This window comes from Antechinus flavipes, chromosome 2, assembly GCF_016432865.1.
Source record: "Antechinus flavipes isolate AdamAnt ecotype Samford, QLD, Australia chromosome 2, AdamAnt_v2, whole genome shotgun sequence".
NCBI lineage: Eukaryota > Metazoa > Chordata > Mammalia > Dasyuromorphia > Dasyuridae > Antechinus > Antechinus flavipes.
In genome coordinates, this window is record NC_067399.1 from 283,030,717 (window position 1) to 283,048,124 (window position 17,408).

The 17,408-nt window shown below is 32.3% G+C and overlaps 1 protein-coding gene across 4 annotated transcripts in view; it reads left to right on the forward strand.

Moving 5' to 3' along the window:
- The window catches only part of STRN3 (striatin 3), an 87,557-nt gene that overhangs the window by 23,294 nt on the left and 46,855 nt on the right, over nucleotides 1–17,408 (forward strand). For all 4 annotated transcript variants that reach the window (XM_051977294.1, XM_051977293.1, XM_051977295.1 and 1 more), the window contains exon 2: nucleotides 14,131–14,234. In XM_051977294.1, coding sequence (XP_051833254.1) covers nucleotides 14,131–14,234 — 104 coding nt within the window. The remainder of the gene's footprint in view (nucleotides 1–14,130; nucleotides 14,235–17,408) is intronic.

Below are 17,408 nucleotides of genomic sequence, written 5' to 3' on the forward strand. Positions count from 1 at the left end.
AGGAGTTGCAGATTAAGTAGATTCTGGACCTTCAACTTATTTACTTGAGAAAGACCCCAATATCATTATGTTTGAGTGAAACGTGGAGATCACAATTTTCTTTTGAGTTTAACTTGCTAGTATTCTAGTTATAAAGAACTTCAAAATTTTCATTTTTAGTATTACAACATATTGAAAGCATGTTTGGTGTCTGCATATGGAATTCATTTTAAAATATCTAGAAACATAATTTCCTAGTCTATGTAATAATTAAGTCCACCAAATAAATAATAAATTGATTCAGTGACGTAACATTGGGTATAACAAAATAGTTAAACTATAATCTTGTGGGTTTAAGATAAAATGTACAATTGTTTTACTTATATAGTAACCCTGCTGACAAAGTTTCTGAAATTATCTTTTCACTTTAAATGTGCATTAAGAGGATTGAAATAATCAAATTATGGCTTACCTTTTGAAGATAAAATAATAAATGTATAATACTTTTGAAAGCCTTAATATTTAGACATTTTCTCTTTCTGATCACTTAAGATTTATTTTATGAGCCCATCTTTGTTTATGGAACTGTTCAGAAATTTCTGGTTTTGTTTTGTTTTTGTGTACTTTAAGAAAATAATAGTTTACTCCTATGCAGAGTGTGATATAGTGGAAAGAACATTGTACCTGGAGTTAAAGACCAGGGTTCTATATCTGCCTCTGTCACAACTTGAGTGACTTTGAAAAAGTCACTTTGTCTCCTTGAGCCTTAGTTTCCTCACCTGTAAAATGGGAATAATAATGTATGCACTGTTAATCTCATAAAGTTGTGAAATTCTATAAAGAATATTCAATTCAAAAATAAAATAAAATAATAGTTTGCATTTATATTGCTATTTAACATTTATAACAAATTTTGCAAATGATCTGATTTTATTTTCAAAACAACTTTTGAATGTAAATGTTGTTATCCCCATTATTTTACAAATAAGAAAACTGAGGTATAAAGAGCAGTTTTTAAGTTTTTTTGCTCAGAGTTCTATAACTAATTGTGAGTCTGGACTTGAATTCAAATCTTCTTAATTCCAGATCCTATGTTCTATCTACTGCACCATTTAGTTACTTACCAGTTAAATCCTATTTAGTCGTATTTCTGTGAATGATTCTCCCCCTCCCTCTTTTCAGATATTCAAAGAGATCTATCACATCCTATCAGTGTACATATTCTTTATTGTAATGCAGATTGTATCCAGTCCATGTATGTCTATCCTCTTTACTAAGTTCATCTGTCTAATATTTGTGGACCTTTTTTACTTCTAATATCAAGAAGATACATTGCAGTACAGGGAGGCTATCCATTAATTACCTCTCATTTTCACCACAAAACCAGTCCTTTGTTGTTACTATGTACTTTAATGATGTAAAAAAAAATTAGTTCGGTTTTGTAACTTTTGTAACTTCTTATTAATTACACAAGTTTGATTTTGTCCAACGAGTGCCTGACATTATTTTTTCAGTGACAATGGTATGTATGGCATATACTCATCAAAAGTACTCAAGAAAGTTTTCTTTTTTGAATAGATTTGGGTATTTTGATTTTATTAGCCAAAAGTAGGGCTAGCATATACTCTTTGACTTGGAATGGGGGGAGGCAGAAGAGGGCTCTGGTTCTTTACCACCATTGGTTTCTAGTTCAGCAAGATTGTGCTGGCATGGTAGAGAGCAGTCATGCAGAGATTTTTTTTTTTCCTGAAGCATTTGGCGTTAAGTGAGTTGCCCAGGGTCACACAGCTAGGATTTAATTTGAATTCGGGTCCTCCTGACTGGTGCTCTCTCCACTATCCCAACCAGCTTCCCCATGCAGAGATTTTTAAGGCATTTATTCTTGATGATGTCCTGGGACATTGATGGGCATGGCCTGAGCATTTTTGATTATCTCTCAAATAATATTGTCTCTGCATCCTCCTTATCTGCCTTGATAAAAATATTTTGGATATTAGAGTTTTCTATTGGTTGAGGATTAGCCATTTAATTGTTTGATTTTTTTTTTTTTTGACTTTTCTTACCTGATTTCTTTCTTTTTTTTAAATAACTTTTTATTGACAGAACCCATGCCAGGGTAATTTTTTACAACATTATCTCTTGCACTCACTCTGTTCCGATTTTTCCCCTCCCTCTCTCCACCCCCTCCCCCAAATGGCAAGCAGTCCTATATATGTTAAATATGTCGCAGTATATCCTAGTCTTGCCTGATTTCTTAAAAAGACTTGCCAAAAGTGAATTCACTTGTCAAAAAGGTCAGAATGGACAGTCCTCTATTCAATTTTAGTGGTGTTCCTTATGACCTCCAGGATTATATTTTCTTTCTGCCTTTGCAGTTTTCTTATTCTATCTCTCCCCACTACATTAAAATTTAATTGGGAAATATTTAACAAATAAATAAAAATAGTTGTGCTTACTTTGTATTGTATTAATTTGTACTTTTGTAACATTTATGTTAACAGTTACATTAGTTACAGTAAAGATTTTTTTGATTTAGTGGCCCTGAGATATATTTGAATTTGATACCACTTCTAGAACATTTTTGATGGTTATTTGATCCATTTTTTCAGGGAAGTCCAGAAACTTAACAACTATCCTTTGATAGTTCATTATATGCTTCTCGTATTCATTGATCCAGTTATACTATTACTAGATCTGTACTACAGAGAATGAAAAAAAATCTGTTTGTATAGAAAAAGTTTATAAAATACTTATGATGAAAAAATTCCCGTTTATAACTATTTTGTAGTAAAAAATTGGAACCTAAGGTGCTATCCTGTTGGTGAATGATTAAAGAAATTGTGATATATGAATGTAATGGAAAATTGTGCCATAAGAAATTATAAAATGGACAGTTTTGAGGGGAAATTGGCAAGACTTCTTTGGATTAAAGAACAGTTTATGTGCCAGTAATCACGTTAACATGTTGATAAAACATGAGTCCAAAGGAATGAAGATGAAAAATGTAATTTCCTTTCTGGATGGAGGGATGATGAATATAAAATGTAGAAAGAGATACATTTTTGGACATGGGTAGTAGAGAGAGGAGTCTTAAGTGGCAGTTTTAATAAATCACAGTAGTTTTACTTATGACCTGTCACCTAACATTATCTAAAACTTATTTTCCCCATCATTATCATTTGTCCTGCTGACTTGAGAGATTTGTTGTGAGGATCAAATAAAATAAATCATGGGAACACTTTGTAAATTTTGAAGTATTATGCAGTTGCAAGGTTTAAATTTAACTGGTGTATTTCACCTAAAAAGTTTGAGATATGTAATATCTATATGACTTTTCAAATACTTGAATGTATTTCCAAAATGTATTTGTTTTAAATTGTTTTTTCTTGGACTGTAGGCTATGTGGGAGAATAAAAGCAACAACAAAAAAAGTATTCATCAAATTATTTTTTTTCTGCTTAAATAAACTTAGAATTAATAATAGATTCAATTGTGTATTTTAAAAAGTTGAAATGAATAACAGTAAACTGACTTTGCTTCATTGCTATTTGAAACAACAGGTTTATTGAATTGTATTAACTTTAATTTATAAATGAAATTTCATACAGCTAATATCACTTTAGGAAAAAGAATGTACTAGAAAGAAAAGTTTAGTTCCCAAATTTTAATATACTCATGATAATTTTAAAAAATTGAAATTGCTGTTTGGGAAGTAGTGGATAAACTGGAAGAAAAATGTTTCATATTAATAGTTGACTGATAGAATGTGCAAAATGAGAGTTAGATATTTTTTGAAAAGACTTTTCATTAAATTTTTTTTTAAGTTCAATTTTGAACCCTTGAAAAAGGGTTAATTTAATCAATTTATTTTCAGTAGTCTTATGTTATTTTTTTTGGAGGCAATTGGGGTTAAGTGACTGGCCTAGGGTCACACAGCTAGGAAGTGTCTGAGGTTAGATTTGAACTCGGGTCCTCCTGGCTTCAGGGTTAGTACTTCAGGGCTAGTACTCATTGCACCACCTAGCTATCCTCTTCAGAAGTCTTTTGAAAGGAATTGCTGAACTCAAACAGAAGAATTCATTGAATTCCAGAAAGCAAAGGAACAGATGGATTCCTGACTTTGCCATCCAGGTAGTTGGTGCATGCCAAATCAAGGCATCCAGTTTTGTGGAAACAACTATCTTATAGATAGAATAGTCTTCTGTAGTTGTCAGAGGGAAGCTATAGCGGAATAATTTACATTACCTGTTTTCTGTTTTCCTTGTTGACATTTTGGAATATATGAAAGTATATGAAAGGCCTATTCTTGGTGTTTTTTTTTAATTTAATTTTAAAAGTTTTTTATTTTCAATTTTCATTTTTTCCCCCTAGATGGCAAGTAATCCAATGCATTAAATATGGTTTAAAATATATATATATATATATGTTAAACCCAATATATGCATGCATATTTAAATAGTTATCTTGCTGCATAAAGAAAATCAGATCAAAAAAAAAATGAGAGAAAATAAAATGTATGCAAACAACAACAAAAAGTGAAAATGCTATGTTGTGATCCACACTTAGTTCCCACAGTCTTCTCTCTGGTTGTAGATGGTTCCCTCTCCTTTTTTTCATTTTTTTTTTATCATGTTAAAGATTAATAATTATACATTTTTTGTTTAGATAAGAGTCCAAATTCAAGCAGCCATTTGTTTACACATTCATCTCTAGACTGCTGATACATTTTATATTGCCTTAATTTTAGTAAGTTCTTTTTGAATTGGTATTTTAAAAAATTTAGGGGCTCAAGTAATTTCAACTAGAGGGAGTTCATATACTTTTGCAGCTGGAACATTCTTAGTTGGCATTAATCTGAAAGGTTTGTAATGGTTAGGTCAGTGAATTCAGTTTTAAGTTGTCTGATTGCTTAGTGCTTTTTTCTTTTTATAGAAATCGCCTTAGATCATAGAAAAATTGTCAAATTTCTCCATTAATTCTGCATATTATTTATGATTTGTGATAAACCTTATCAAAAAGACTATTGTGAAGGTATGTGAATTTTTTTGCATGAGTAAATGGATGCATTTTTAGAATTTGTATAATTTTTCAAGGAACTTTATAATAACCTTTTAAGTTAATATATGCTGGTTTCAGTGCAAAGGACATCATATCAAAGCTATATTATGGAAAATCTGACCCAAATTAAAAAACAACCAGAGGATGTAGACTAAAAGACTACCCAGAAATTCCATGTATGTATATACATGTGAATACTTCAATATTTCAAGAACAGAATCAAGAGTCATAGCAATCACATGATAAACACTAACTGATCATAAAAAAAAATGGAATTGTATTTTTTATGAACAGGAAATGACTGGCTGTCAATAGGGGAATAATTTCAGAATTAGCTATCCATGAAATCAAATAATTTACTTTTTGAAGCAAAATTAAAAATCAGTACCAAATTAGGAAATTTGGAGTATCCTAACTTGTTAAAAAGCCTTAATAATGCAAAACAGACTTGGACAGGGATCTAACACTATTTTATACATTTGCATTTTATCCCATCACAAGAGGACATCAGAAGATTCTAATAGCTGTTTTAGACAGCAAATACTTGGTCATTTTGCCAGGTCAAAAACTATGGCCTTTAAGAGTTAGTGTGATTTAAAGTGCAGACTCATTTGTAATATCCTCAGGAAGATGAGAGTCTGGACATGTGATTTCATGAATAGAGAACTCCTCATGGAGGAATTTTTTGAAAGTTTGATGTGAAATTATTAAGTTAGGTCATCCCAAAGCGTTTAAGGGTGAATCTGGAAGGAGATCATTATAAATAAATGAAATGAATCTCTTAAGATTTTACAATGAACTCTTTTCTTTTTCATTGATAGTGAAGCCACTTCATTGGAAAGCTAACATCATTCATCATTGTACTTCATTGAGGAAGTAGGAAATTAAATCGAATAAATGAAACTATAGTTGGATTAGACCAAGTGAATCTAGTGAATGTCCATATTGCAGGAGATGTAATTTGTGGTGCATTTAGGGATAAATTCTCAAGCTACCTGAGACAGAAAACAAGTATTCTAGGAAAAGATAATAGATGGTACTATTACTGAAAAAGAATGCTCAAGAATTAATTACTGTTGATCAGTTACTAACTACTGACCCCTTTTTTATTCCTTACAAAATTGTATCAGTTATATATGCATTTCATGGATGACATCTTTGATAAAAATATGGGGGGGGAAGGTTTTTATAAACTAAAGTAGATCACCTTCGTAGTTATAATTGGAGGTTGTAAAGCATATGAGTTTCCATGATAGCATTTTTAAAAAAAGTTCTTACAAGAGAAGTCAAGATTTGGTTAACTTGAATTTAATGCCTTTTTCAAGTCTATTGACTAACAAGTTATATCCTATATATAGTCCAAGATCTTAAAAGATTCCTGGAAAATATACCAAGATATTGTCTGGAGATAGATGGTATGGTCCTCCAAATTTATTTATGATGCTGATTATATCAATTTGCAGAACATTTAGAAAATTTCCAAAATAAGAACTATATCACTTTAGAAAGTTGGACTTATTCCCCATATAGGAGTAAGAAAGTGAATGAGGAATGCTTATTGTCCAAATTTCAAAATGCACTTGAATAGTTCAGCTCATAGAGCTGGTTTATAGTACATATATCTTGGGCTTACACTTCTCTTGAGCAATGAGTTGGTCCAGAGTTGAAGAAAAGGAAACTACTTGGCTCAGTCACTTTTGGGAAATTCTACTTTGGTTTCAGTGACCCCAGTCTTATTCCTGAAGAACAAGTTTCTTCTAGTGATATTATAAGCATGGAATACTGCAGTCTCTTAAGAATTAAAGTTGTAGACAATTGAGAGATGCATGATAGACATAAATGCACTCTTAGATACTATTGTTATCTGTTACTTGGGCTAAAATATTCCCAGTTCTTTGAGCTGAGCCTCATAACGTATCAAGCTCTTGGATCTATTTGAATTCCCCTTCTCTTTCCTTCCTAAAATGGGCTGGGAAATGAATATAATGTGTATATATGCTTTGGCTGGGGTGGAATATCAGTGCCACTGATTCTCATATTGGAAAAATAATACAACTAAAGTAAGGTTGCTTTCATGTTTTTGGCTTCCATATCACACCATTTCCTTGTACTGCTTTGGAGTTTGCCTTGCAATTCACTGAAATTCCCAGAGTTGATTTCCAAGTTCTGTTGTATAATCACATGTGTTTATGTAGTTTATTTTTTGAATCTAATCTGGAATTTATATAGCTATTGCTGTATGCCAGGCATTGTGCTAAGTTTACAACTATGAACAACTATGATTGTATTTATTCCTTATCACAACATTGGCATGTAGATGCTATTATTACCCTCATTTTTCAGTAGAAGAAACTGAAACAAACAGATTAGATGATTTGCCTAAAGTTACACAGCTACTAAAGTAACTGGATTTGAACTCAGACCTTTCTGGCTACGAGTACAGAGTCTGTGCCACCTGGTTACTCCAACTCTAGGACTTTATATTTAATCCTGTTTAATCTTAAATTAATTGCATTATTACATTGCATCAAAATATTTTTTAATTCTGACCTGATTGAACATGTTATTCTCATTTTGTATCAACTATTGATTTGATAATAATGCAGTTCCAACAACAGCTCTCTGGGGCATCCAATTAGAGACTTCTTTCTATGTGGACATTAACTACCCAGTTTTGGGGCAGTTATTCAACCTTATTTACACTATATGTATTTACATTATATATTATATTTTATTTTTCATTGTTTATTACATAGCCCGTGTCTCCATATTTATCTACATCTTCATCTCTGTTGTAGTAGCCTACAAAGTGCTTTTCTCAACTCTGTCCCCATGCCTATCCATTCAGCCTCCAAAGTGATTTTCCTAAAACTCAGTTCTTCTATGTTTCCACAAACATGTAAATAAACTTCTGGTGGATCCCTATTGCTTCTAGGATCAAATACAAAGTCCTCTGTTTAAAGTTCAAAATTCAAAACTGCTCATAACTTAGCTTTTCTCCACTTCACCCCCTTTGTAGCCATTACTGGCCTTCTCAAAATACTTGATCTCTTGGCTCCAGGCATTTTCTCTGGCTATCTCACCATACCTGGAATACTCTCTGTTTTCATCTCTGCTTTCTGGCTTCTCTGGCCCATTTAACTGGGAATCGAAATACCTTTATATATTGCAGCTAATATGTTGGGAAAATGTGTTTTTCCAAACAAATGACCATCTTTCTAAAGATATATATAAAAACTGATGAAAATAAGCCAAAATCTTTACTGACCTCCACATTTTTATTACATTTTATGAGCTTTGTGACCCTAGGTAAATCACTTTTCAGAGTATCTAGCCTTCCCATTTGTAAAATGAGCATAAAACTTGCAGTATATGTCCCATGGGGTGTTTTATTGTTAATTAGATCATGGATTTAGAACTACCAGTGTTCTTTGAGGACTTCATTTGATTATGTCACTTGTTTTGCAAATATTAAGATATTTATTAGTTATTATTCAGTCAATCAAGAAAAAAGAAGCATTTAAGTTTCGCTATGTGTCAGGCACTGTAGTACAGTGCTCAGAATATGGAGACAAAGATAAAGTCCTTGACTTTTTTGGAAGGATGTATATAAACAACACATACAAAGTATAGTCAAGAATGTATTAAATGTAGAATATAAAATATATTAAAGATAAATGTTTTGAATGTACTCAAAACTATGGGAGATGAAGAAAGTTTTCATATAAAAGGTGGGACTTAAGCATAGTTTTGAAGGAAACCTGTAGCTCACCTAACAGAAATGAGGAAGGGTACATCTTAGGTTTTTGAGGTAGGCAATGCAAAAACATAGATTACTGGAGATAGACTTGAATGTTGGGTGCAAGAAATAGTGAGCTGGTCATTTTGACTAGTTCATAGAGTATGGGAAATTAATTAATTTCTTATGTAAGTCTGGAAAGAGATTGTGGCCAGGCTGTGTGTGACTTCAAAAGCTACATATATAGCTCATATTTCATTCCAGAAACTGTAAGGGGACTTTGGAATTGAGTAGAGAAGATACATGATTAGTCAAACCTGTATTTAGTATGGAGGATGGATTGAAGAAGAGAGACAAAAGGGGACCAAATTTGGTCATTACATATTACTATAGGTCCAGTGAGAGATGAGGACCTATATCTATGTAAGTAATTATTTGTTCTTTCTTTTCCAAGACAACTATAACATGATGAGTGATGCCATGACATGTAAATGAGTTGGATTTAAATGAGGATGGTTTGTGCAAAGTCACAAGCTTCACTTTCTCCTCCAGTGGCATCTGACTTCAGTGGCAAGATGTAGATTAGAATGATTGGAAATGGCCCTGCATGCAGAGGGAGAGCTAAGATCTCTAATCAGTCTCACTGTGACTGAGGTAACACCCATTCTGTGATAGGTTAAATAAAAATTTAGGCTAAGTAGAGCCTCTTTTACATAGTCAAAAAAAAAAAAAAATCTGAGAAGGGAAGACCTTCAGGATTTGGGGCCTAAATAGAAACAATTGCTATTTGCATTTGTTTTGAGTCAGTTAGAATCTACACCATGACCAATTGGGGGTTGGCCTGGGACCAATTGTTGGGAGCGTGTAGGGCAGGTTCTTAAGAAAGAAATCTAGCCTGTAAACCCTAAGATATCTTAGGAAGTTATCAAAAAAAAGAAAAAAAAATTGTTACTTTGAGCAGAGCACTTACAAGTTAATATATGGCACCCTACATAGAAACGAAGAAAGAAGATGGAAGAAAGAATTTTGTTACCCAATTGACCAATTCACTTGGGTCCCAGTGGAGTAGTTTTTGTCACTGTGGTGGTTATTACATAGAATATGTAAATAGAAGGGGAATGGATGTAAGAATTGTAATAGAGCTATAAACAAGCTTTAGTAAGTGATTTGATGTGTGCAGTGAAGAAATGTGAAATCCACTTATAATGTCAAGGTTATAAAACAGTGGTTTCCTCAATGGAAATGGGAAATGGAAGGGCGGAAAGCTAGGGAAATAAGGATGAATCATTTTGCATCTTTGAATTTGAGATGCCTATGAAACATCTACTTTGAAATGTGCATTAAGCAATACGATAAAATACGAGTAATGCAAGACGAGTTTAGGAGAGTTTGGGGCTGAATTCAGAGATCATATCCATTGATCACACGGTAATGGATGAATTCAACTAATGAGCGTGGAAATGACAAATAACTTTGGAGTAACCTTGATTACTTCAGATTCCTTAACTGTTATGTGAGGTAAAGAAGGAAATGGTAAACCATTTCAGTATCCCTGTCAAAAAAAACCCTACGTGGAGTCGGAGATTCAGATGTCCTTGAAATAAATGATTGAATAAGCAACAATCTTTTCTTGATAAATTTCTTTCAAAACTTGTTTGGACAGCATATTAACAATTCCTAGCAGAGTGTTCAGCACACAAACATTTGTTTTTTTACAGGACTAATGAATGATATCATTAGGGTCATATCTTGATCTTTGAGTGAATTGAATTTAAGTGAGACAGCTGAGCAAAAGTCATCAACTTGTCTCTCCATAATCATTGGAGTCCCATGGTGAGACATGTCAAGCCAACTAGTCCAGATATGAGTATATTTAAATCCTTGTTGAGAAGTCAAAAACTAAAAACTGATCTTGGTCCCACGGAACAGATGAGGAAATGTCGAAAAGAAAAGTTGGGGATGCAAGCTCGAAGTAAAGGGTTTCAGAGTGTTGAATATGCAATCAGAAATGTTTGGTATGTTTATTGATTTTGCTGCCTGTTCTTATCTATTTATTCATTTTTGAAGGAAGAGTTGATTAAGTCTGAAATGCCTTTAATGTAAAAACAAAGACATCGATGGAATTTTAAAATTTGAGGTGATTTTAGTTGCTTGGAAGTTTAAGAAGCTTCAAATACGAAGTTTTAGATTATTGAATTACTTAGTATTTCTTATAAAATGATCAAATGGAATGTATCTTTATGATTTCATGCAAGACTTTTAATTCAGCAATAATGTAAATTCAGTTGAACTAACCAGTCAGAAAACATAAAAAGAAACTTCAAAAGTTTGTCATAGCAATCATTGTAGAAAATTAACAATTTATGACCTCTAGTGGCTAAAATATGAACTACTTTGTTAAGAAACTCTCAAATCAATGTGTTGCTCTATCTTGACTTAGTCCTAGAAGGTAAACTTACTTGAAAAATTATTTTTAGATTTTTTTCCTTAATTTTTTTCTTTTCTTTGTTTTCATATTACCTTTATATTTTTCCAATATTCATAAACCCATCCCATAAACAAAGACTAAAATCTAGGGTAGAGGTCAGTAGGAATAGTTAACAAAATTAAGCAATGTATTGAGTTCTTCAGTATATATTGTTCCAAATCCTTTTGTTGTTGAGTTTGTTGAGTCTTTTAGTCATGTCTGACTTTTCTTTACTCCGTTAGGTTTTTGTTTTTTTTTTTAATAAAGATAGTAGAATTTTGGTTATTTCTCTAGCTCATTTTATTGAAGTAGAAGAAGTAGTAAACAGAGTTAAGCATGGAATTTTTAAGCAGAGATATCTTCCTAACTCCAGGTTTGGCATTCTCTTCTCTGCACTTTTGAAGTGTTGTTACCTTTTATTTTTACATCACTTAGGTGTAGATAAATGTAAACAATCTTCAGCAACAGAATTCGGGATGTAGTAGAAAACTGTTTAGGTTTAATAAGGCACCTTTCCATGACATGCTACTGATGATAAGAGTAAAATGAATAGCTGAGTAGATTTGAGTTGAAATAATGTAGGAATTTGATTATACTCCTTGCTCTTACTGTGTGGATTCCCTGTGAAAGGTAGAAATTATTCTGAGAGTTTCTATAGATAGTGATAGCTTGCTAATTGCTACTAATTAGTACATTAGCAGTGTTAATTGAAAAATGGGAATCAAACATTTAAAAGCTCTGCTCCCTCAAAGTTCCCACTTAGTGAAATAAACCATTTTTTTTTATGGCAGTTAAGGGACAGCTGAGAAAAGATTGTTTTCCAGTTGTGATAGTAGCTGACATTTATATAGAGTATTGTAAACTAAAGTGATATATGAATGTGATATTTTTACAGGTAAGCAAACTCATGTTTCTGTTCTTTCACCTATGAATGGGATTAATAATGTCTGTTCTCTTCATGTCACAATATTATAAGGATCAAATTAAAATTAATATAGTCACAGTATCTAAGCAGTCTTCTTTGAAGGTCTCACTAGGAATGCGTTTAACTTCAGTTGGAAGTAGTGACAACACTTCTGTTATGCTGAATTCCTTCTTAGTCTGTTATGAAGGTGGATACATCTGTATTTTTCAGATATATTGTGCAATTGCATATGACTTCATATTTCCCCTTTATCAATACATAGAATTATTTGTATTGATTTCTTTCTTCTTAATCTGTAGATTTAAGCTCTTGTTTACCATTGATTTGTGCTTAAATTTTAGCTGCGTTTTCCCTTAATTTTTGTGAATATCCCATTTGGGAGGGGGGGGTCTATGTATGGTATTTTACTGAAGGTTTTTTTTTTTTTTTTGGCAAATATCTTTGTTATCTTACTATTCTCATTGAATCAAAATTGATAAATAAAATAGGTAATATGTTGATGGCAATCCAAAAATATTATCTCAGATTAAAAATTACTTATGCCTTTTAAACTTCAGGAGGTTACTCTTAGTACCCAGTATTTATGCTTGTTTTAATTGGCTGAGTATTTTCAGATCTTCTTATTTAGAAATGCTGTAATTCAAAAAATTGTTTAGAACATATGCCTTTATGGTGTCCTGTTATTTAACATTGCACACCATCTTATTTGATTTTGGTGATACAGTAAAAATCTGACACTCAGCCTTGGAAAATAACAATTTTTTTTAAAAAAGTGAATAATATCACTTAAGTATGTTCCCTAATTGATTTTTTAAAAACCCACCCTATTTCCAAATGATTTTTCAAATAACCAGTCAAAATATTAAAATCTTCTTTCTGTGTCTTCTTTAAAACATTGCTTTGAAAAATCAGAGAGGTGTAGTGACTTTTCTCTAATGTTACTTGGAGGCAGGATTGGAATCCAGATCTTATAGTCAAATTCTTCTGACCCCAAATCTAATTCTCTTTCCACTAGACCATACTGCATTGTCTTTTATATCTTTCGACATATCATGGATTTGTTATTTTACTAAAGCATTTTTAATACTTAGAGGTCCTTGGTTTAAATCAGGCCAGTGATCTTTTAATATTTTAAATTTTTTTATATTCTTGTTGACTCTCATGTGGGACACTGGACCAAACTATAGGCCAAGAGTATCGATATTTAGAAAACCAGCATTCTATGAAATGGTTTCAGTGTAGGTATTAAATATACAAATGGATCTTTCAAATGTTAACTTGAAAATAGTAAGGGATCAAAGGAGGAAAATGTTGGGGTTTTTCAGAGAACAAGAAAGTAGTTATGCTTGTTTGTACTAAGTTTTCATACTTCCTTATTGAACAGTGGGAAAAATCAATGACTTTTTCTCCTTGTTTAGGATGGTTTGTAGGAAAGAGTGATTTTGTTGACATTTGAAATCAGAAGATGTGTTGGGGAATTGGAGAAATGCTTCATTGTTATGCAAGGAAAACTTCCTAACAGAGATAGACAAAAATGAATCAGGCTTCATCCTGAAGTAGTCCCAAAGTCTATAAGCATAAATTGGAAAATAATTTATTGGGGTTATTTGGGGAAGAGAAAGGTGGATTCTTGCCACTTATAGATTGGACTAGATAGCCCCTGAAGTCTCTTTCAATTTTGAGATTTTGTGATTCTGTAAAGTTATCAAACTGAGGATGACTGGAAATAATAATGAGGTTATTAAATAGCTTAATTTCAAAGATTTATGGTATCCTTTGCTTTTTAGGAATTTGAAAGGAATTAATTACATTTAGTGAAGAATATTAGAGATACACAAGTATTTTAAGATGATAATTTTTTTAGCTGTACAATTAAAAAACTTATGAACTGCTAAGAGCTCAGTATGCTTTATTTAGATAATATTATAAACTTCTTAGTAAATACTACTTTTATTTTTCTAGGCTCGAATAGCATTTTTACAAGGAGAAAGGAAAGGTCAAGAAAACTTGAAGAAAGACTTAGTAAGAAGAATAAAAATGTTAGAATATGCATTAAAACAAGAAAGGTATGTATGTTTCATATTCTCATACATCTGAAATATGAATAATCTTGCTTTTCTTTACTCCATTAAGCAATGTTTATAAAAGCACTTTGAAAAGTATAAAGTGCTATAGAGATGAAAAAAGGAGTATTCCTGTAGGTGAATAGGAGAAATAAATCATGCTTAAAATGTCTAAATAGAAACAACAAAATTAATTTGGGACCTAAGATTTGCATCCTTTGTTAAAAAGAAAGATCTTGTTTCCTCTGCCCAATTCAATAATTATATAGCATAGCTCACCCAGCATCTTGAATTGGTTCTGAAAAGTCATGTTAAGGAAAATAATATATGGGATAGTTTGTCCCATAGGAAAGTTATTTGAAAATAGACAACCATCTGAATAATATTACAACATAGTTTGTAGAAGCGTTCTAAAAATATACAAGGGCTTTAAAAATATTAGACGTTTATTTACTCCATTGCCCTTAGGAATTTTAATATAGTCCCATACAAGTTTGTTTTCATTGTTACTTGAATGGTAGTTGTAGGGTTATCACTGAATCACAAAATTTCAGAATTGGAAGAGGGACTTCAGCAGCCCTCTGTTCCAGCCCTTATACAAAGAAACTCTCTGTAGTATACTCCACAAGTGGGCAATTCAGCCTTTGAAGACCTCCAGTGAGGCGAAATTTAATTGCATTCTGAAGCAGACCATCCCACTTTGGGGTAGTTCTAATAATTAAGAAATCTTTGTATGATACCAAGCTTACATTGTTTTTCTTTGCTACCTCCAGCCATTGTTTAGCTGTTTCTTTAAGCAGCCTTTTGGGGCTACCAAAATAAGTCAAATCCATTTTCTACACAGAAGCCTTTTAACAGCTGTCATTTCCCTTCTCTTCTTGACACTAATCCAAATTTCTTCAACCAGTCCTCATAAGATGTTGTAGACCCTCCACCATTCTGGTTGCTGTCCCTGGTATTGTCCAATTTATCATAAGCTGATTTGATGCTCTGCCTTTCTTAATGCATTTCAAGCTCAGATTTATTTTTTGGGTGCCATACCACACCACTTACTTTTCTGCTTTACTTTTACACACAAACACACGCACTTTTACTTCCCAGACAAATTATCTTCTACAGTTTTGCACTTGTATAGTTGAGTTTTTGAAATTTCATGAAGAAAGCCTTTCATCCCTCTTGAGTTAGACACTTAGTAGCTGGCTAATTCTGGCAAATTAATTAACTTCTCAGCCTCTGTGTCCTTGTTTGTAAAATGAATGGGTTGTATTCATTAACCTAAATCTATGATCCTATGTTCTTTTAAATCTTTAATCTTTGACTCTAACTTTAAGATCTTTTGTGTCATCAATACCTTCTAGCTGCAAATTTAATGAGGATTCTAAATCATTGATAAAATTGTTAAATTTTCCTGAGTATCATTTGGCTGAAATCTAGTTAACTATGTCTGTAACATTCTCTGTTCTCCCCAATTTAATAATCTTGTCCCAAGAAAGTAAGAACTAAATTTTTATTAATGTTTTATGGGACTCTCTGACTTCCTCAGAAAAAGTTTAAAATGATAAAATACAATATTTAGTCAAAGAAACTATTAGACCTTACTGAAATAAAAATGCATTTCTCCCTACTCCCCATTAAAATATACAGATAACTTGAAATTTGTCCAAGGATTATAGATTATAAACCCCTGTTATATAGCCTTTAAATTAAAAAAAAAATTTTTTTCCTAATTATATGTAATTACAACTTTTTAAAAAACTGTTTTGAATTCCCAGTAGTCGTCTTCCTTTCTCCCTTCTTTGAGAAGGCATGCAATTTCATATAAATTATACATGTGCAGTCATGTGAAACATTTCTATATTAGCTATGTTTCAAAAGAAAACGGAATCCCTCTTCTATTTCTTGCCCTCCTCCTCCTACCCCCCCTGTAAAAAAAAAAAGTAAAAGAAAATTGGGGGAAGGGGGGAGAATGTATGCTTCCATCTGCATTGAGATTCCATTGTTTCTCTCTTTAAATGTAGGTGGCATTTTTTATCACAAGTTCTTCAGAATTGTCTCGGATTATCATGTTGCTAAGGATAGCCAAGTCTTTAGCAGTTGATCATTGTTAGAATGTTGCTGATACTGTGTACAAGGTTCTTCTGGTTCTATTCATTTAACTTTATCTCAGTTCATGTAAATTTTTCCAGGTTTTTCTGAAACCAGAAACAGGATAGTCTTGATGAAATTGCATTAGCTCATTGTGTTTTTGGCGTATTTTTTAGGTAATCACTAACTAGGAAAATTCCTGGCATATAAACTAGATGCTTAATATATCTTTATTGATGCACTGATATCTCTTTAATTTTCCAAAGAAATGATGTCCAACTTATACTTTGGAATATTCCATTCCAACTCCTTTTTGGGGGAAAATTGTTACATTTTGTCCTTCATCAAAGATTCTGTGGAACCTTTGTCTTTATTCCTAGCTTTTCAAGTTATGATTATTTGAGGGTGTAGTTCATCTTGGCTTCCTGACTTTAACATATCAAAGACAGCTTTCTTAAAACTTTTTTCTCCTTATCTTAAGTATCAGTTATCTATTTTTTTTTTTTTTTAAATACTTTCTAGCCCAAAGATAATCTTGACTGGGGATATAACTGCCAAAAAAAAGAGAGCAGCTGTCCTTTCTCTAGTGTTGGTAGGGGACAATGCACAATAAAGTTGTATGTTTCACTCTTGTAGAAGTTGTGAAGAGGAAGGTAGAGGAAGGAAATCAGCATTTTTATAACATCTATTCTGTGCCAGGTGCTGTGCTCATTGCTTTACAAATACTATCTTATTTGATCCTCTAGATACCCTGCAAGGGCAGGAGGTGGGCAGTGGTGCCTTTTACTATATCCATTTCACAATTAAGGAAAAGGAGGATGCAGAGATGTGACTAAGACTGATCTGAATTCAGAAATTACTGATTTCAGACTCTGAACATTATGCAACACTGAATAGAGTTCAAGTAAAAAAGATGAAAACTAAAATAAGCACATCAGAATTTTAATTTAGAATTTGTCAGAAAAGGGATTCTATACATCTTCAAAAGGTCAATAGGTTAGACTTTCAATTTTATAGACTTTACAAGATCAGTCCTAATTTGGAAGGAGATAAAATGATGTAATAGAAAGAATGCTAGACTTATGAGTTGAA